Consider the following 21424-nt stretch of genomic DNA (forward strand, 5'->3'; position numbering starts at 1 on the left):
CAGTACTTATTCTTCTGTATCCTGGATGATTATATATATATATATATATATATATACATATATATGTTCCTGTCACAAACTTATACTAATATTATGGGAAGACAAATGTGTGCTTCACACTAAATGAACATTCCCCCTTTTTCTGTGTTTTATTCGTCTACTTATATATGTAACATCCAGATACATACAAATATCTGTGAACTAATTTCAGGAATGGATATGCATGTGTTTTCTTTGGGAAAGAAGTGCCCCATTTTGTTAGGCATTAATGTAAATAATGCATGGGAAACAGTTGGGACTTACTGATCAAAATACCTTTCTGGTGATTTAGTAGTTGAGACAAGAAGTTTTTCCCCTTGAAGCCATTGGCTTAAATGAGTTCAAGGTGAATGCTAGCTTAAGGAAGGCCCCAAAGAAGTGAGCAGTTTCATTTGCTGTAGAATTACCACGCCATCCTGGCATCCTGGCACATCCCTGGTAGAAATTTTTGTATTCCTAGCAGTCTTGACAAAGTGATGAAAAATGGTACGAGCTTGATAACACACAGTTCTTTTCTGACATAAAGCAACTCTTTGAGCTCACAGAAAAAAAAAAAAAAAGGAAAAAAAAAGAGGACTGTATTTACATTATCTATTTTCTTTAAAAGTTACACTTTCTGAAGTCATGTCATAACTGAGTGAACTGCAATTAGTAATTCCAAATGTTGCGTTTTCAGCCTAGACACTCAGAAAAGAAAGGAAAATGCAAACATAATTCTTCCGGCCACATAGCTTCAAGAAAGCTGCAGATCTATCCCTTAAGGACAGCATTTAATTAGAAATAACATGTGGATATTTTTATTTTTTAATAAACACTCTAATATTCATATAATTATATATTTGTTTAGAAATAAATATTCTTATTCTGTTATTTCTTCTTTCCATTCATGCTTTACTGACAGTTCTTTTGCTATCTATAGAGAAGAGGGATTCAGTAAGTGTGGGATTCATTCCTTGTGTTAAAAGAGAAGCAAGATTTCATGTTTTATTTATTTATTTATATTATTTATTTATTTATTTTTCTGTAGATGAACAGTAGATTCAAGAGCCTTCCAATTGCCTTTAGATTTATGCTCATCTTTCCTGAAAGCAGCATAAAGAAGTGATGATGTGCCATCACTCCCTCACCACTGGGCCTTATGTTGCAAGTCACATAAAACAAGGAACAAATCTTTTGGCTCTGCTTTCATCCCTTGTTTACACAACAGAGTAATAATCAATGACTAGTCTGATCTAAAGAGAAATAATAGCAGCTCCCCAGTGTACCAGACCCATGTGAGATTGAGTGTTGATGTCTTCTAGAGGAATTTCTGTGGTCCTTTTCATTGCATTGCAGAGTAGGTGCTGCCTTACAGCCACAGACTGGTTCCTGCTCTGATTTCTCATATTTGTTAATGCACACTTTTCAGCTTTCTACTGTCATCCCTCCATGCTTGAACTCAGGAAAAAGACCATCAAACACAAGTATTTCAGGCTTAGTATAAAATTCTCATTTGAAATAAAGAGCTATAGGTTCAGAATTCCCTGCACACTGCTTAGCTGTGCTTTCAGGGCATGATTAATTTCTCAGTGCAAATCATCAGGCAGACACCCGCAGGGGTTCCTTACTGGTGGTTAAAGCAAAAGATTGAAACAGGAGTGCTCATTCATAGATGAGATCATAATTTTACTATGGAGATACACCTGCAATTTTTTCTCCAGCTCAAGAATGTTAGGGCTACCATTTAGATTTATATGCAGTTTTCTAACATGTTACTTTCAGACGCTGAAGTCTGCAATCAGGATCTTCAGGAAAACACCACAGGCATCCAGAAAACCAATTTACAACAGAGGGAAATGCATCGCAAGGCGATGCTTTTTTCACAAAACTTCACTGCCAGACCTTCCCCTCCCTCTCAGCAGCCGAGACGCATGAAACATTTGCAGCCGGCGGTAGCGGATGCTGACCTCGGCGGCCACATGCAGCATCACTACCTACGAGGCCGCAGGGCCCCGCAAGCCCAACTCCCCTGGCCCCGCGGTCAGCGGGAGGGGGCGACCACCCAATACCTCGGCCCTTCGGGATTTTCCCTCCCTCCCTTCTCCCGGCCCCGCCGCCGCCAGGTGGCGCTGCCCGCCCGCGCTTAGCGCCGAGCCGCGGGCGGTGCGGGTGCGGTGCGGGTGAGGGGCTGGGAGCGGGTGCGGGTGCGGATCCCGGCCCGGAAGCGGAGCCGGGAGCCGGGACAGAAATGCTTGGCTAAAGGGGGAGCCGCCGCCGAGCGGGATCCGCCTGAGGAACCCTTCAGGGCGTCGTGGGCAGCCTTTGGGCTTGGCGCGCCCTAAACGAGGCGTCCCCCTGAACGATTCGTATCCTCACTGTTATCGGCGGTAAAGTCTGTGAATCCGAGCAGCTTCCAGCTCGCGGTGCTGAGCCGTGTCGCCGCATCGGCTGCCGGTACGCGCTAGCGCGTCGGTGGCGTGTTTGCACCGCGGCGTTTCAACTCGACGGGTGTAAGTGCCGGGAACGGGGGGACGGAGCCGGCACGGCTCTTCCCAGCTGCCGGCGACGAGCTGCAGCGGCCGCCCCGGGGAGAACACCCCGGTAGGAGCCCCGCGCCCCGCCACTGCTGCCCGCGGAGCCGGAGCGGGAGGTGCCGGAGCTCCGCTGCCGGTGCCCGGATCCCTGCCGGGTGCGAGCGAGTGTGCGTGTGTCAATGTGTGTGTGTGTGTCTGTGTGTGTGTGTGTGGTGAGGGGAGGAGGGAGGAAGTGGGGTGGTGGTGGTGGTGCCGGCGGGGGGGGGGGGTTATTGGCGATGGGCGGGAGAGAAAAAGGCGACTGCTGTTTCCTTTTCTTTCTGCCAGCGCGATCTCGGCTCATTTTCTCTAAGCAATACAAGTTCACGGACGCGCTACCTAGCCAGCCCTCCTCTCCCGTCATGGACCTCCCAGGTAAAAAGGCCGTTCCCCTCCCCGCCGACCGTTCCCTTTGCAAAATACGATTTTAAATATTAGCAGTGATAAGGTGCGGAGTAAGGCGAGTGGTAGAGATGCCTCGGGGGAAACGTAGGGGGGATCTCCCGGCAGCGAGAGCTCAGTGTGTTCTGCTGAGCGGAGAAAACTGAGATGCAACTTCCCAGGGAGACGCCGGGTGAGGTTTTGCCTCTTGCGATGTGTTCTGCATGCCAGGGCGGAAGCCGGGGGATGCCTGAGCCGGCCGGCCGGCCGCTTCCTTCCCCAGAGTTTAGGGAGCCCCGGGGATCAGCGGTAACGACGGTAGCCTGGCCTGGGGACAAAGGGCTGGGAAGTACAAGAGACCCCCGAGCGCAGCAGCCCCCGGGCGGGGAGGAAGGAGGGCGGCGGCTCCCGGAGCCCGGCCGGGCCAGCGCTGCGGCGGGGGCGCGGGCTCCGGGGTGCCCCGGCGTCCTGCAAGCCCCAGGGATGGAGGGGCAGCGCAAGGGGCAGGGAGAGAGGGGGCATAAAAATCTTTTTAGAGAATCTTCCCTAGTGGCTGGGGTGTTAGGAGACCGAGGTAAAAAAAAAAAAAAAGTGGGGCTATGGGAGCTAGTGGGGTGCTGGAGTTCTTCGCTCGGTGTGGGGCTGGGAGGGGACCGCCCGCCGCGCCCCCGGGGTGCTCGGCAGTGGGTTCGGGGGCGAGCTCTACCCCCCTGCCGCCTCCAAGTGCCGTTGGGGCTGCACGGGAGAAAGAACAGAGCAGAGCAGGGGAGGGGAGGCGCCGGGCAGCGCGGTGTCTCCCAAACCTGTTGTGCCGTCTGGGGCGGGGCGAGGGGGGATCCGCCGCCGGTGCCCGTCTCCCCTCTGCCTCACCGCCGCCTTTTGCCCTTGCCAGGCTGCGCGCCGCCCGCCCTCTGAGGAGGCTCCTTCGCCCCGCGCGGAGGAAGAGGAGAAGGAGGCGGAGGAGGAGAAGGGAGGAAGGCGCGGCCCCAGCCGCCACCGCCCAGCCGCCGTCCCGCAGAGCGCTGGCCGCGGGGCGCCGCGGCGGCAGCAGGCGCGCAGCCCCCTCCGCCTCCCCGCGCCCGCCCGCCCGCGGCGGCGGCGGCGACGGCAGCGGCTCGGGGCGCCCGCACGACGGCGGCGAGCCCGAGCGGCGGCGGCGGCGTCCCGGCGCTGGGCATGGGGCGGCGGCGGCGGCGGGGGGCGCTGGCGGAGCCGGCCCGCGGCGGGTGCTGCTGCTGCCTGGCGGCGGCGCTGCCGCTGCTGCTGCTGCTGCTGCCCGCCGGGTGCCCGGTGCGGGCGCAGAACGACACGGAACCCATCGTCCTGGAGGGGAAGTGCCTGGTGGTGTGCGACTCCAGCCCCTCGGCCGACGGCGCCATCACCTCCTCCCTGGGGATCTCGGTGCGCTCGGGCAGCGCCAAAGTGGCCTTCTCGGCCACCCGCAGCACCAACCACGAGCCCTCCGAGATGAGCAACCGCACCATGACCATCTACTTCGACCAGGTCAGACGCCACCCGCTTTGCCTTCGCTGTCCCCGGCATCACACGCCTGATTTCCTTCTCGCTCCCCCGGCGCCTGCTAACGCTGACCCACCCGTTCCGTAAACACAGATCCCCAGAAGGAGTTTGGGAAGTTCTCGTAGGTGGCAGCCAGGCTTTCCTGGGGCGGCGGGGGGGCTGAACGGTTCTGTCCCACCGTTAACACGGAGTAAGGGGACCTCTGCCCTGGGACCCCGTGCCTCGGACCCTGGCGGGGGCGCCCCGCAGCCGAAGTTTTCCCCGGGCAGTCAGGGGCGACCCCGCGGGGAGGGAGCGCATACTCATTTTGGGGGCAAAGGGAGCACAGCCGTTGGCTGATGGGCAGTCGCCAGATCTGCCGCTTCCGAGCGCGTCTGGCTGTGTTTCGGCACCTCCCGGGGGGTGGGAGGGCAGAGGAAGAAGAGGGTGTTCCCCGTGTACAACACCCATGCTATCAAATGAGGCGGGGGATGGCCCCGGTGGGTTAGGAGGGGGGTAATCCTGCGTGGCTTACGCCGGACAGACGCACAGAGTAGTCAGGCATCCCGAGCTGGTCGTTCTGCCTCTTCCCCGCCGTATTGCCAGCCTCCCGGAGTCCATGCCCCGTCGTTCCGCTTGATTTTTTGCGATTAAACGTACTTAAAAAAAAAAAATCTTTTTTTTTTGTTTTAATTGCCCCTGACGCCTGAAGTGTTTTTTCAGGGTCAGCCAAAATGTGCACACACACACTGTTCTTTTTTTCTTTCTCCCTCAATCTGCCTGTCCACCTGTCATTCATCTGTCTACCTGTTCCTCCTAATGAGTTTCCACAGCTATTCCTCGTGTACAAGATCCCATAATGTCAGACCAGCAGAGAAGAAAAAACAAATAAGTTTCTTCATGTATAGCGTATTTTATATATGCTTTACCCCACAATGCTCAGTTCTCGGGAGTTCGAAGCGTTGTTCCCTCGGTTCCCACAATAACGGATTAATTTTTCCCCCTTTCTTGGAAACAATGGGGTTTCGCCCCTCGTGGGACCTCTTTTTTTTTTTTTTTTTTCTTTTTTTCTGCTTCATATTTTTCTTCGTTAATACCGAGCTCGCAGACTGCAAAACTGAGCGAAGCTGTGCAGGAAACAGTGACAGCCGCCGGGCCAGGCGGGAGCGGGGACGTGGCCGAGCCCCACGGGGGCGAGCACGGCGGAGCAGCTGGCAGGTTCTCACCCCACGGGAGCGTCGCGGGAAAGTGTTATTTATTTATTTATTTTTATTTTTTTTTTCTGTTGCAACTTCTGCCAGAGGGCTTAACTCTTTTTCTTTTTTTCTTTTCTTTTTCTTTTTCTTTTTCTTTTTCTTTTTCTTTTTCTTTTTCTTTTTCTTTTTCTTTTTCTTTTTCTTTTTCTTTTTCTTTTTCTTTTTCTTTTTCTTTTTCTTTTTCTTTTTCTTTTTCTTTTTCTTTTTCTTTTTCTTTTTCTTTTTCTTTTTCTTTCTTTTTTTTTTCTTCTTTTTTCTTTTTTTTTCTTTTTCTTTAATTTTTTGTTTGTTTGTTTTGAGAGCCGTTGAAATATATGGCGAACTGAGATTGTTGTCGGGGAAGAGCAGCAGGCTCCCGCCAGCCGCCCGAGGAGGTTGCAGGCCAGCCGACACAGCTGTCCAGAGAGACGGAGAGGCACGGGAGGCAGATGCTCCTGGTGCTGAGGATTCCCTATCCTCCTTTGTTCCTCTCAGATGAAAAATATCACGGTCCAATTTTGGCTGCATACGCTATTAAACTCGAGGGCAAGTGCTAGCTGAAAACGTACTTTTACTGATAAGTTCCAGGTTTGTCTTTCTACTTCACTCCCCACCACCGCCACCCCTTGCCGCCACCCCTTGCCACCGTTGCTTTATTGACACACAGTGTGGACATTTGCACTTCATCCAACAGGCTTTGGAGCTCATCATTGTGTAACTAAATCATTTATGATCTGTGATGTTTTCTAAATGCCTCTGTAACTTGTCTCCTTTCCCCTGCAGTGCACTTTTAATTGCACTGCAAATGCCATTTTGAGTACAGTTTATATTGGTCATGGAGCTCATGCCCGATTTTCACTGTCACTTTGCTAAGGCGGGGTCTAATCTTTCTTTCTTTCTTTTTCTTTCTTTCTGTGTCTCTCCCCCACATCCCCCCTCCTTTTTTTTTTTTTTTTTCCCTTTGTTTACTTTCCAGGTATTAGTTAATATTGGCAACCATTTTGATCTTGCTTCCAGTATATTTGTAGCACCAAGAAAAGGAATATATAGTTTCAGTTTCCACGTGGTCAAGGTCTATAACAGACAAACCATCCAGGTGGGTTGTGATCTAAAGAAGATGATATCTTGCCTTTTTCAAATGCTTGACTGTTTTTTTTTTTTTTTTGGTAACAAACCCAGAAAGTAAAGAATGAGGCTGTAGGTTATTTTAATTAAAGGGGTCTCCATGCATGACAAAAATCATGCATTGCCTTAGTTTAATTCGTTTCTAAGCTGTGCAAAAGTTTAATGAAGTGCACAGGACAAACAAGTCACTGAGAGCATTGACAAAACTCAGATTCTCTCTCTTTGCACTTTTTAGGTAAGTTTAATGCAAAACGGCTACCCAGTGATTTCAGCTTTTGCAGGGGATCAGGACGTCACCAGAGAAGCAGCCAGCAACGGGGTCTTGCTCCTCATGGAAAGAGAAGACAAAGTGCATCTCAAACTGGAAAGGGGTAACCTCATGGGAGGGTGGAAATATTCAACCTTTTCTGGCTTCTTAGTCTTTCCACTATAAAAGAAGGCCAAATAGGAGACAGATTCATGAGCTGGAGCAAGGATTCAGTCGTTAACAACACCCTGAACTTGGCAACACATGACAATATTTCCAGTCACCCTGTCAGACTGTCACAGTAGAAGAATGATAACCTTCTAAACTCCAGTATTTACTTTGAATATTGACAATTCCTTGGGAACCTGCGCCTCTAATTAGTTTTAGACGACAGTGATCTTTAGGAGAAATGAAATTATCGACCTGAGCAATTTGTACCTGTGATTGTAAAGTCAATTTTGGATTTTATTGTTGGGATCATTGACTTTCTTCTTCCAATATTTTTTCCCTCTCTTTAATTTTTTCCCCTTTTCTTTCTCTTCTTGTTGTCCCAATGAGACAAATAACTCAGACCACACTATTGCTTTGTCAAAGGTTCACGCCAGAGCCAGAAGAATGAAGTGTTCAACTCAATGAGGTGTTTTTCCCATGCTTTATTTCTTTGTGTTGTATAGCCTTAAGGAAAAAAAAAAAAAAGGAAAAAAAAAAAGAAAAAAAAAAGAATTGCTTCAGTCTCAATCCTGTATTTTTCTGGGGGAGGGGGATTCTGAACATTACTGTGTCAAGAAGTGCTTTATCCAGTGAAGCAAAATTTGCACGATTGGAATTTTACTTGTTTTGTGTTGTTCGTGTTTTTTCATCGACTTTTTCTTTTTTTCTGATTTTTGTTTGTGTGCGCTAAAAATGTAAGCTAGATTGATCAATAAGGCAAAACAAAGCACATATATACCCTGTAGCTCTAAGTAAAGCTAACCAGTGAACAATTCTGTCTGCACTTTCTAGCTGATCTTTATAGACCTACTTAGAGAAAGAGAGAGAAAGAGCAAAAGAGCTACATGATTCTTCAATTACAATCTGGAAACCAGTGAAGGAACTGACATTTCTGAATTGTCCTGACATTTCTAGAAGCAGCAATGGAGGCTTTGAATATCTTATTTGAACATGCCCTAATATATATCCTTTCTTTGCATTACCAACCATGTTCTAGCTGCTTTTAGTTTATATTTGATATATTTGTTCACTAATGCTTGAGTACACATTGTGGGAGCCCAGAAAGATGGTGGAGTAAATTCTTCCTCTTCCAAATTAACTAAAATCATCTCCAATTGACCTGTCCATGGCAAGTATCTGAGGAGCTACCCTTAACATCTTTGACAGCATTTGGGAGAGGGGCCTCAGAGGATCAGCAAATGCACCTGAAGTTACGCAGATGCCGTGTATTTATTAGTCATGTGTATTCTTCTCAATACAAATAACCTCAGAATTGCGGCGTTGGAATGTGATCAGTATTGGTGGTTAGGAAAAGCTATAACTCCAATTGACAACAGGTAAAATACCAGGCTAACATCAAATACATACTTTTACCTCATTCTCATTTAATAAATCTTATTTCTTCACTTATTTATGACAGCGTGCTGAGGAAATTCTTGCATGAGGAGGTCCAGAAGGAACATTTGTATTTTTTCGTATGATTTTAACTTCATTAATCTAATTTAAAATATTTCATCTTGCTATTAATCCCACAAGAGTGGATGTGTATAAGAATTTATTTTTCTCAGATTTACTCCTCTGCCACAAAAAACAAACAAACAAACAAAAAAAACAATGCAAAGGCATTTGCAGCAAATTGGTGGTAGCGAATGTTGTATTTTAGAATTATGGTGGACATGTCATTTTCATTGTAAATTTATCATTAAAGGGACAAAATCAATTAAAGTCATATATTCTTAAAAAATTCTTATCTGTGTTGCTTATGATAATTCAGATGAATAAAGGCAATTTTATATTTAATATTTTGGTATATTTTCACGGTTGGTGTTTATTCGCTTTGGCATTTCACTTATCTGGTTACTGAATGAATGAGTTTCAGGTTTTGTTTTTTCTCTGGGTTGCATTTTCTGGTTCCTTCTTGTGCATTGACATGATTGTAATGTTTCTAGTTGCCGAATATCACAGGGCTATGTTTAAATAGAAGAAATAAAACCTGAGAGAACAGCAAACTTTTTTTGTTCGAATAAAAAAATAATTATGAAAATAGTTGTTCCAATGGTAAACTATAAACTGTAAAACTATTTTTAAATCTAGGTTTTTGTGTTTAAAACTTGCTTTCATCTCTCAAGAAAATATACATTGATTTTTGTTCACGGTCCCAAGTTTTCAGTTTCTATTACATTCCCTCAGTGTTATTTTGAAATTATGCCTACCATAATCATATTCAGTTTTCCTATTTATCGTGGTTGATCTGCCTTGAATAAGACAGTGATGTCTCAGCTCTAGCTCTCTTCTGAGCCAAAGAAGGCTAATGACAAGGTTTTCTTTGGATATATTCTTGGAATTTTCTTAAGCCAATGAAGCTGCAAAATCTGAATATCCCATTTCATGAATTCAAGTTTAGTAATTTTGGCCATGCTTATGTTATAAAGCTAAATATGTTTATATTATTACCAACCTCCTGAACGTGAAGCAAGGTCTCTAATATACTGCTGTTATATTAAATGGAAACAGGGTAGTAAATTCTTACCGTACATTGATTAGAAACATGGCTACATGGCTTTTTTGGAGTCTTTGTTGTTGTTGTTGTTGGGGGGGGGGGGGGGGGGGCATATTTGTTCTTTTCCCCTTTCACTTTATTTTGTACCTGAGTTTGAGTAGGTGCATCTGTCTGGCACTGACAACAGTAGAAATTCTGATATAAATATAAGGGGTAAAGACATCCTTATATGTATTATGGAAGGTATACGTACATCAGCAGCATTGTAGAACGCAACAAGAAATATTATGTGAAGCTGCTTGAAGGAGCCTCCTGGCACATAAAGAATCGGCTTATCGAAAGTAATTTATAAAAATAAATTGATTGGGTATCATTAAGAGTTGGTGCAAAGTTCATGTTGAGAGACACCACAAGACTTAGTAATTGTAAAACACATCATAAGGAAGCAGGCCAGTGGCACAATGACAGCTCTGCTTCCTGTGGGAGTAATAACACAACATTCCTTCCAACAACTTTCAAACTTTCTCATAAATTGCTGTGCAACCCTGTCATAAATTATTCCTCTGAGAACACTGTACATTCGATAGTTTCCCTTCCAGGGACCAGCTGTGTCCTTCTCACCTGGGTGTCTTTGGGAACTACTGTTTTATTGTTCCTTCAGTGTACATTTGTCAGACTAGAAACCAGACCTATATCAAGAATTATAAATACTCATCATATACTTCATTTTCTTCCTCTAGATCTTCAGCTTTTATATCCACAGATTGAACATGGTCTTGCAAAAATCTGTGTGCCCTTACCTTCCTCTCTGACTCAGTGGGTGTGATGGATGTGCCATGTCTCTCATTACTGGTCAGCATCTTGGAAGCTGGATCTGTTTATACTGATGGTAGGAGGAGAAAGACAGACAGGGTGACACTAAGGAGATGTTTAGCAGTTATATTTTGCTTGTTGGCTGTGACATTTTTAACTTCTAAAAAGAACATTTTATTGACCAAATTTCTATCTTTCACAAGCTTTCAAAGTAGAAAATACACTAAAAGGGCCTGTTTACTGATGCAGTTATTCAGAAATAGCTGAAAGTGGTTTCATATCTTTGTAATGTGACATTCATTTCAGGAATAGGCAGGGTCACAGGTAGAGTTGATTAAAAATCATTCTTATAATTACTAATTTTATTTCAATCCAGGACATATTCCTAGTGTTAACAAGCACCCAAATATCAGTGTCACTACGATACCTTACGATTTTCATCGGTAATAACTTGTCATCTCAAAATCCATTAAAATTATATATAACCAAATTATATAAAAAAGGTTTCACTTGGTTTTCACCTTTTATTTATTTATTTTTTTAAATATATATATATATATACTATTGCAATGCCAGGGAAGGTCTCTGGGTCAGTGCATGATTCCTAGTTTTTGAACTTCACACTGTCTTGTAAAATTGTTCCAGGACCATCTTTGATCAGATGAATTATGTCCATTTTTAATCATGGTGTTAAATAATGATGATTCATTGTAAAATAACCAACATTTAAATGGAGCAGATTCTTTTGTTTGGCTTAACTTCACTTGTCAGAATGTTCAAAACAAATTTGTGATTACTGATTGTCTTTTAACTCAATCACATTAACAGGTTATAAACTCCGGAGAATTATCGATATCTATCATGACTGTAGTTAGACACAGATTAGGTGGTTTTCCAGATGACAGACAAAACTTTTGATCAGCTGCTTATATAATCAATTATCAGAAAATTCCAGCGTTCTGTAGTAAAATATATTGTCTTTTGAATAAAGAGGATAATTCTGCTTGTTTTACTTCTGTATAGTCTATTCCTCTATAGGAGATCTTATGAAAGGCATCAGTAGTTTTGGGCCTGAATTGTAGGGCCTGGATTTCAGTTCATGATCTACAGTTATGTTTACTTTAAAAAAGAGTGATAATAATCACTGCAAAAGTTAGCATGAAAAACATTTTTCAGTTTAAATTTATTTCAATTGTAATCATAAACCTGATAGTGTAACCAAAGTCCTACAAATATGTCACAAACTCATGTTATAAATCCGTTTTCAAAACATCAGTGTTTCCAGTGTTTCACATAGCTGATCTTTTCCTTGTTAGCCAGTATTAGTAAAATCCAAAGACCAGTAATTGTATTTCATACCATCTGAGTGTAATCATGAAAATGCACTTTACATAGCAAGTAACACATAGCATATCACTTTTCTTTCCAAGTAACATACATTGAAGTATTTAGTTAAACCCCTCAGGTCTTCATGAACAATATAAAGGTGGCTAACTTGCTAGGTCTCTGCAGATTAGGTGCCATAGATAATATAAATAATGGCCTAGGAAGACAATAAGAAGTTATAGAGTACTATAATTAATTCTGTAATTAATAAATAAACAAGGAAATAAAAGTAAAAAAAAAGAAGTAAATAAAATCTGTATCAGTGGATATCAAGGTGGTAGAGACTCATGCTCCAAAACTCAGGAAATATTAAAGTATATTGACAGAGAAATTACTTTTTCGGATATTGTTTGGCCTTCCTTTTTCTGAAACATTAACTAAACAATTTAATTGTTATTTTATTTATTGTAATTCTAAACCTAAAACTGTTTATCTCTGCTTACATCCAAAAGTACAAAAATAATAGCTAGTGACATTATATATTTAAGCACTGAGAGCTGCCATAGTTCAGGTAATATTAAGGTAAAGTGAACAAAGTTATTAATAAAAGACTTCATTGCCTCAAGTTCTGAATGCTTCTGTTATGAGTGAACTTCTAGTGCTGTGTAATGCATTGTGGGAACTGTTTCAAAACATCAGGCAAAGATCTTAAAGAGTGGAGATTCAGTCTGTCCTTCTATTGACGATAGGAAATCCACAAAACGTATTCAAACTGAAAGAGAAAATATGTCTGTTATATTTACTTGTTTATCAAGAATAATTTTTATATGCTGACTTAATTTATGTTGTGCAAACATTTTCTGTATGATGCATTATATTGACACAGAGAATTAGTCATGCAGAGTCCTATGGTGACTTCAGTGGAGAAAGGATAACGAGTTTTCCGATTTCATATATGTTCTTTAGAGAAATAATCTAGCACAGAACTCATGTTGCTGCTACATTTTTTTCTTTTTTTTTTTCTTTTCCCAGAGAAAATATATAAGAACTTAATTCAGAAAGTATCTTGTATCTTTTGAATTGTATTAATTTATTTATTGTTACCAACAGCAGAATTTTCTTAGCCCTTTCCATAATAGTATAACTAGGAGTATTTTAGGATGGAGTTTAAATGGATGTAGATAGACTCCAGCAGCTTTCTCCTCTCACCTAACTTTTGTGGAGAGGCATGTGTTTTCTGTTAAACCTTACAATCTCTCTAGATGCAACTGTCCCAGAATCCTGACCCTAATTACTTCACCTGGACAGAGAAAGCATCTATTGTTTTCTTCTTCTTTACAGTGGTTTCTATTGTTTTCCTACACTTCATGTGTTTAAACTATCCAATAGAGAAAAGATTTCATTCATATTTGTGTGACACTTTCATTTCTTTTTCTCCTGCCCTCTCTTACTCTTTAATTCATATTCAAAAGTCTAATGTTGATTTTCTAAGAGCATTTTTTTAAATAATGCTTTTCCATTCAGCTTGTCATTCATAACTGTAATACCTCCTTCATGCAAAATGATGACAGCTTTAGTTGGTTGCTCACAAGTTGTCTGATCCCACATCTCATCACCCAGAACTCTCAGTTAAGAGAACTCACCCTAGTTAACAGAGAAATAGAAATCTATTAAAGAAAGAAAACAAACAAAAAAACACAACTGAAATTGTTATGTATATAAATCAGTGATTTCTAGTAAATATTTTGAACAATTTCAGTCTGTTTTCTCAGAAAGCATGATTTACATAACTGAGTGACTTGGCATCTCTGGATTCCCCTAAATCCCCTTAAAATATCCTATCAATAGAGATACTAGGAATCTTTTTTTTTTTTTTTTTTTTTTTTTCTTTCTCTAATGGGGTGTTTACAAAATACAGACCTTCTTGTGTACATGTTAGGGCATTGGTCAAGAATAAGAAACCAGATTTTTAAGTACCCAGTTATCTTTTTGAATGAACACTTTATGAGAAAGAGAGAACAATGTGCAGGAATTAGAGGGGAAAGGAAGAAACCCTGTCAACACAGTATAAAGGTTGCTAACTGTTCTTGTATATATGCCAAACTCAAAAGTGTATGGGTAGACACACACATACATTTCATTTTATGAGAGCGTTTATAAAGTATAGTGGCTCAATACAGATCTATTACACACTGTACCCCACTCATGCATGGAATGCCTCACTGAATAACAAATATATAAGCCATCCTCAAGCAAAATTTACAAAATTATCTTTACAGTGCTATAGGAGCCAGAGAGAAAATGGCAGCTAACACATTTCAGACCACTGGGCATGTTACAAAAAGTGAGATAAATGTTTTGGCATTTTTCTCTTCCCCTCAGTCAAGAAGTAGTTTACCACCTGAAAACAAAAATGTAGCCCACATGCACTATGTAACATGATCTAATTTTTACTGGGAGTGGAAAGAGACTTACTTATTTGGTTTCATGTCCAGATCCTCTCTAGTGTTTTTGCCTGTAGCATGCTTTTCACCTGTACATTAATGTTTTTCAGATCTTCATAGATTATGACTGAAGTAACCGATTAGAGGCAGTTTTGGAAGTGTACTTTAACATATTAAACCCATAAGAAACAGGCTTTCTTACCACACTGCTGATTGTCAGATTTATTGGAAATAAAGCTTAAAGTATCTACATCTTGCTTGGAAAGAACTAGGCTCATACATTTCAGATAGAAGTTGTATTTCTGTGGGCTCTATCAATGCACAGGGCAGCCAGGTGCAGTGCAAGACAACTTGGAGCAACATTTAATTGGCATGACAAAGTTCAGGCTTAGTATTTCAAGAGTGCTCTGGTGCTGGACCTAAGACTCGAAATCAGCATATGCTTTCTTTTAACAGTACAGATGGTGAATTAATCTGGACTTGAAAAGAAGTTCCCAGTCATATTTAATTCCCCGATAACATAGATTTAATGATCTCCTGGGAAACAAACAAACAAACAAAAAACCCCATGTAGGCTCCCATTTTGATATTCCTCTGCTTGACTGTCTCCTCATTGTCACTGCTTTCCTGTATGGGGAAACCAATACTGGACACAACACTCCAGGTGGGATTACAAGTGCCAAAGATACAGGAACAAGCATTTTCTTTGTACTGCTGACTGTGCTTTTGCTAATACAGCCAATCATGAAATAAACCTTCACTGCTTCAAGTTTGCACTGCTCGGGGTTCAGCTTATTACCCCAGGACCTCCATTTTTTATTATTTTTTTTTCCTGCAAAATTTATGTCTGTCCAGTCGGCCCCAAACAGTAAATGCTGCATGCAAATATTTCATTGTAGGTGCAGGACTTCCTACTTAACTTTGCTGAACTACATGAGTTTCTGTCAGCCCAGCTCTCTAGTTAAAGTACTGCCAAAGTACTACTGAACAGTAATCCTCATATTTAGCATAACCATTTCTTTCTCTAAACTTGGTGTCCACAGACTTGCTGTGTTTTGCCTTGTAATCAGGTGGCTAATGAAGAAAATGGTGGGAGCCCTAGTACTGATCTGTGAGGAAAGCTATCTGTAACCATCTGGCAAAATGTATTTCAAATTGTTGCTCATAACCAGTATTCCATCTTGTTTTTACTGCTGACGTGCAGTGAAGTCCATATCATACAGCTTGAATGCAAAGATACAATTGGAGACCATGCTGACAGCCATGATAAATTCAAGGTAACCGTCATCCTCTGTCCATCAAACCAATCATCAGAGAGGGCAATCAGCCCCATCAGACATAATTGTCCATTTTAAAATCCATTCTGTTTGTTCCTATTTGTCTGGTCATTCACCACTGTCTATGGATGACTTTCATATGAGGCTATTCTCCGTGATCTTCAGGAGACTGAGGTGAGGCTGAGCAGCCTGTAGTGTCCCAGATCCTCTTTTCTCTCTTTCTGTTCTTGAAGAGGAATATGACACTTCCCATTCTCTAGTCATTAGAGACCTCTCCTGATCACCTAGTTTTGAAAGATGGCTTTGGCCAGTTCCCTCATTGACTTCAGATATATATCATCTGGTCTCATGAACTGCCATATATCCACTTTGCTCAACTGATCTTTAACTAGTCTCTGCCTACCCCAGGCAATGCCACTAGGCACAGACCTGGAAAACCTAAGGACATATGTTAGCAATAAAGACTTTGGCAAACAAAGCTTTGAGCACTATAGTAATTTCCATATCCTTATCACAAGATCCCCTAGTCTTCCTCTGCCATATTTACATAGGTAAATTTTTGCCATTCACCTCCCTTGCCAACTGCAATTGCAGTAGAATTTTGGCTTTCCTAATTCTATGCCCAATCAATATTTTTAATCTTCTTCCTGATTGCAAGGCTTCTTTCAGTCATCTAAAGAAGGATTCTTCTTTTTTTTTGCCTCTTGATAGGAAGGTCTGTAGCAGAAACCCATCACAGCAGCATTTTCATTACCCTCCCTTTGATCCTGACCTATAAATTCTCAGCTGGGTTGTGAACCGTTACATTGCAAAGCCCCATGATTTCAAGCTACTCTTCTGCATAGAGCATAACTTCTATTTCTTCTGTTCCCAACCTGTACTTCCTAAAGAGCCTGTAGCCAGCAACTGCAGTGCAGTCATGTGAGCTATCCCACAATGTTTCTGTTATCCTGCAACTGCTCATAACTTCTAATTCCTCTATTTTTATTTTTTTCTCATGCTGGAGGAGTTTGTGTGAGGTGAGATAGGACCCCAGTCATGCTGCCTTCTTAGGGAATATATGGGAACCTTGTTTATCATCTTGTCACCCAGATATTTACCTTTCTGCCTCCTGTTCTACTTCTCTCAGTCTTTCATCTTTATTCCTTGAAACCAAAACCAAAACCAAGCAATCAAACAAAAAAACAAGTCAAACTACTTTAAAGCCTTTGCCATTAGGTTGGCAATCTTGTTTGCAAAAAATGCTTTTGCTCCACTTTGTCAGATGGAACCAACCATTGCTTGTTCCTATGCGTTCCTATGGGCATGCCAAAACCTTGCATGGGATACCAGCCAACAGGCAGGTATTGACACACAAGATACTTCTGTGTTTACCTGAGACTTTTCCCGTCACTGGAAAGACTGAGGAGACACCACATAGCCTCTCAAAATCTTCAGGGTTGTCCCCCCTTGATAAACTTATTTTCTCTTGGCTGTTTGTATTCACATGGGCAAGTAGCAAGGAATTATATAATTCAGAGACTGGCTGAGCCTTTGTAATATTCCTACAGATTCCTATATATGCCCTCCAGATCTGTTGATAAATAGGCAATGAATGAAGAGATAAGGATGTGGAGCTGGCACCCCCAATACTAATTCTTTGAGGCTTGGTGCGACCAGAGGAAAGTTTATGATTACACTCTGTGACATTTAGACACTACCTGAATGCTTCAGCATCAGCTAATCTGACAATAGGAACAATAATGTACTGTCTTCATTCATATTTTTACCATCGTGTGTCTTTCTAGCACCTTAAAGTCAGGTAAATAAGAAGAAACAGAAACAAGCATATTCCAGAAGAGACAAGATGAAATGAAATGAAATGAAATGAAATGAAATGAAATGAAATGAAATGAAATGAAATGAAATGAAACGAAATGAATGACAGATTGAAGAATATGGAAAGCAAGAGAACAGTATCAAATTAAAGCAGGGATACTGTTTGGAGGGGGCTGTTAGTAGGACTGAAAATGAGTTAGTGAAATGATAGATGGGACATGGGGGGAGAAGATAAATTATGTGTAAAAAATGGGGCATATCTTGAAATACTAGAATAAGAATCAGAGACTAGTATTTTTTATCAAAGAGTAGAAAAGAAAGATTTACAGAATGAGTCTCAAGGCAAAAGTTGTAACAAAATGCAGGGAAAGAGAAAAAAATACAGACTGAGCAAGAGAACAAATAAATTGGGTTTCAAGGGCTGTAATGCATCCGGTCAGACTGCAATGAGAATAGGTATAGGGAAAGAGAGAGTGAAAGAAGCTGTGAATTATACAATAACAAAAATATGTGGTAAGACAAAGCAACAGAGATGTACAGTCTGACGCGACAGTGGTGGGGCACGGAAGAAGGGACATAGCTTTTACAGATTGTTTCCAAGTTAGAAGGAAAAAATCAATTCATAAAAATAGGTGAAATATTTAAGGTTTTGTGTGTTTGCCTAAAAAATGCATCAAATGGATGGAACTCTGAGCACTTCTTTATTTTTCTTTTCTCACTACTGTTTGTTTCAAGAGTTTTTGTTCCCTCTTGTTTCTTTTCAACAACCTCTCCATTTATGTTACTTCCTTTCATTCTCTTCAAATGACTCACCAGTACTACCAACTGTTGAAAATGTAGCCAGCATGAGTAATTCCCTTCTGTCAATGCCAGTGGGAAGCGCAGCTTGTATTCATAAGAATGGGCTTATTTTCCTGGCCCATTGAAAGACACCATCAGACTCATTTAGGGCCAGATAGTCTGCCTCTCCCCCCTTGTTTCCCTTTGGTGGTCTCTGTGTGCCCCTGGCAAGAGTGACGCTCTTCCAGAGGGGTCCTTGTTCTCCACTCTTCTTTGCCAAGGTTTGGTCCATGTGAAGTGGATGGTCTGGTTAGCCACAATTCTTCTGGTCCCAAAAAGCTGGCTGAAAACAACAAAAAAAATAATTGATGCATGTTTTGAGTTTATAATTTTGCCTTATTTTTTAAAATCTGCTGTAGATTTTGAAATATTTCAGTTCTCAATTTGGGGAGGGGGAATATAATGGAAAGTATGTATATTAAATACCCTTTCGTGGCTTTTCTTTTTATCTCTTTTTGATTAAAGTCTGTGAATTGTGTAACCAGATAAACACAGTGAATATAAACACTTAAAAAGGAAGAATGCACTTAGGAGGAGCCATCCTTTTTTTGTTGTTATTATTATTATCATTATTATTATTAATGTAGCAATTAAGTGTTTATTATTCACTCTTACTAACTTGAAATAGTAATTGATTCTATTCTCATTCAATTCATCTGGGATTTATTTGCCTTTGATCAGAGTGAGGCAGGCCTAGGTATAGTGAGTTGGTATTTGTCTGTTCACTATTGCTGAAATGTCACCATTCCTTTAATTGGATTTATGTATATATTAAGGTCATTTGATCATCTTGCCAGGCTGTACAGAGTAGTTTACAGTATAATCTGGTTAGGAACTTCATTTATCCAGTGATGTAGTTACTGAGATAATAATTTGTCTATGAGTTAAAGTAAGTCTTCCAGAAAAGCATATAATGATCTCTTCAGTAGATGGCAGTGCTGGGATTAAAACTGTTTCTTGACTAATATGCAAATTCCTGCCTGCTGGGATTTAGGTGTACAAAGGCTTTTCAGGGCATTCTCATCTTTAAATTGGGGCTCTAGTTTGCTCTGAATGCTGAAACTGTGGGGAGATTTATTTCTACTGGCTCAGAAAGTATCAAAAAACAGATCGAATACCACAAGTATGATCAGTTTGCTCCAGAGAGCTGATGCACGCATGATCAAGCTAAAGCTGTGGAAAACATATAAAACTCCAAAAGTACTAGTTTGTCTACTGCATATAATACACTTCTGCTGTTCTCTGAATAGTTGCTAGCTGAGATGTTATAGGTTCTGAATACACAGCTTCTGTGTGGAAATATTATAATTTTACTTTTCTTCATCAGAATCAGTGTGGTATCCCTATATTATGGAGAATTTCTCTTTATATGACACCATAAAGGACCCCGTTACTGAGTTCTTGTGACTTCATAAACCATTCCTTAAATTATAATGAAGAACATTTTCCTACCAGGAAAAAATATACAAGTTAGGTAGTTCTGATTCCTTATAAGGTCTAAAATAGAGATTTATGTCCCTACATGATTTTTTTTTTTTTAAAAACAGGATCATTTCACAAAAGATGGTTTGACAGAAATCTCTTTAAAGGTCATTTATCTTAATGTCATGTATTAGGTAGTTCACAGAAAACTGCTCTGGAGTACAGAATAAACAGCAATAATTTTCTGCATCATTAGGGCTTTGGGACAAAATGAAGGTCTCTCTTGGATTAGAGTTGTCTTGTATCTTGTGTGGATAGCAAACGATGGTTTATTGTGGCAATTTCAATGCGTGGTGGCAGCATATCATTGTTTATATGTTCAGAAAGCAAGCTAAGGAGAAACGTCACAACTACACATAAAGCAATGCTGAGTAATGTATTCCAGATCACATACTTAAGGTAATAATACTAAATTTGCTAGCAGCTAGGAATTCTCAGTTATATTGATGATACCTGTATTGACATAGTACCTCAGAAAGGCTATGGAGATACCGCCTAGATCTTTCTTCTCTTCTCAGTCCCAGAGAAAGAGAATTTGGTGTTTTCTAGTAGTAATAGCATGTCTATGGGAGATCCACAAGTTAGATTCTGTCTAATGGGGCAAACTATTATACATTAGAATAAAACAAACAGACAAACAAACAACAACAACAACAAAACTAACAAAAAACTGCAAGCATTTTTCTTCATCAAAAGAGTGGAGATAATTTGTCCATGATCTGTAAGGGACAAAAAAACTTGTAAACTTTTTTGAAAGAAAATTAAAAATATTTTATAGTTAAGAAAATGATGTTGACATTTATAGTGGCTTATTTTCCAGAAATTCTGTTTATTAGGAAAGTATAAAATCTCAAAAAAAGTTTTATCTGTAATTTAAACGTTTCCAAAGGAAAGGAAAATATCTTCAAACACAACGAGATTTAGAAAACAGCATATTTGGTAGTAACAGAAATATATATTCTGAAATTTTGAACCTAAATTGTCAATGGGAGTACAAGTTGTGTTTCAGTGGGACTTGAAGACCGAGGACTCACAAAGATGCTTTAGACTCCTGGGTGTTCTACAGAGATGCCTTTCCTTAGCCCAAGGTCTTAGGAGTTCGGAGGCCAGAATCGATAAGCCAATTTATAAGAGGCTTCCCTAATGCTGCAGAGTCTGCTAATTCTTCAAGGCCCTAGATTTAGCAAACTCCACAGCAAAGATGCAGCAATTGTGATTATTATTATTATTGATAATATTATTATTATTATTTTGTGAAACTGGGTGTTTTAATCTGTGTAAAATAGTAGCATTGACTTGCAGTACTCAGAATCTGTCCTATTTTGTTTTAGCTGAGACTTTTCTTTTAGAAACTAAACTTCCCATCAACAACATGAGTATGTATGGTTACCCACTGTTTATAATTATTAAATAGAGACATAGAAAGTCACTTTTGCAGAATTGTAGAAATATATACAAATACATACATACAGAAAGAATTATTACCTTTGTCTACTTTATTATTATTATTATTGTTATTGTTGTTATTATTATTATTGTTATTATTATATTCACCAGTAGATTCACCGTTCATCTCTCTGAAAACAATTCCTGAATTATGTAATCTCATAACTAAATCAGTGTAAGGAGCTTGATCTC

The 21424-nt window shown here is 40.9% G+C and overlaps 1 protein-coding gene and 1 long non-coding RNA gene across 4 annotated transcripts; both read left to right on the forward strand.

Annotated features, from left to right (window-relative positions):
* The first annotated feature begins 1486 nt into the window (after positions 1 to 1486).
* On the forward strand, positions 1487 to 4046 carry LOC308190104. 2 transcript variants are annotated; one of them, XR_013946893.1, is made up of 3 exons: positions 1487 to 2707; positions 2880 to 2966; positions 3865 to 4046. It is a non-coding gene; the product is annotated as an uncharacterized lncRNA (long non-coding RNA). The 2 variants fall into 2 exon arrangements; XR_013946894.1 differs by having other exon boundaries at positions 1487 to 2472.
* A 66-nt stretch (positions 4047 to 4112) lies between these two features.
* On the forward strand, positions 4113 to 7799 carry CBLN2 (cerebellin 2 precursor). 2 transcript variants are annotated; one of them, XM_080583606.1, is made up of 3 exons: positions 4113 to 4475; positions 6681 to 6800; positions 7065 to 7799. In XM_080583606.1, exons 1-3 carry the CDS (start codon positions 4149 to 4151, stop codon positions 7260 to 7262), a joined length of 645 nt encoding a protein of 214 aa, XP_080439732.1. In that variant the 5' UTR covers positions 4113 to 4148; the 3' UTR covers positions 7263 to 7799. The 2 variants fall into 2 exon arrangements, with proteins under 2 accessions (XP_080439732.1, XP_080439731.1); XM_080583605.1 differs by lacking the exon at positions 6681 to 6800 and having other exon boundaries at positions 4134 to 4475.
* Positions 7800 to 21424: the final 13625 nt, after the last annotated feature.

This window comes from Anser brachyrhynchus (genome assembly GCF_964034855.1).
Source record: "Anser brachyrhynchus genome assembly, chromosome: 2".
Taxonomy (NCBI): domain Eukaryota; kingdom Metazoa; phylum Chordata; class Aves; order Anseriformes; family Anatidae; genus Anser; species Anser brachyrhynchus.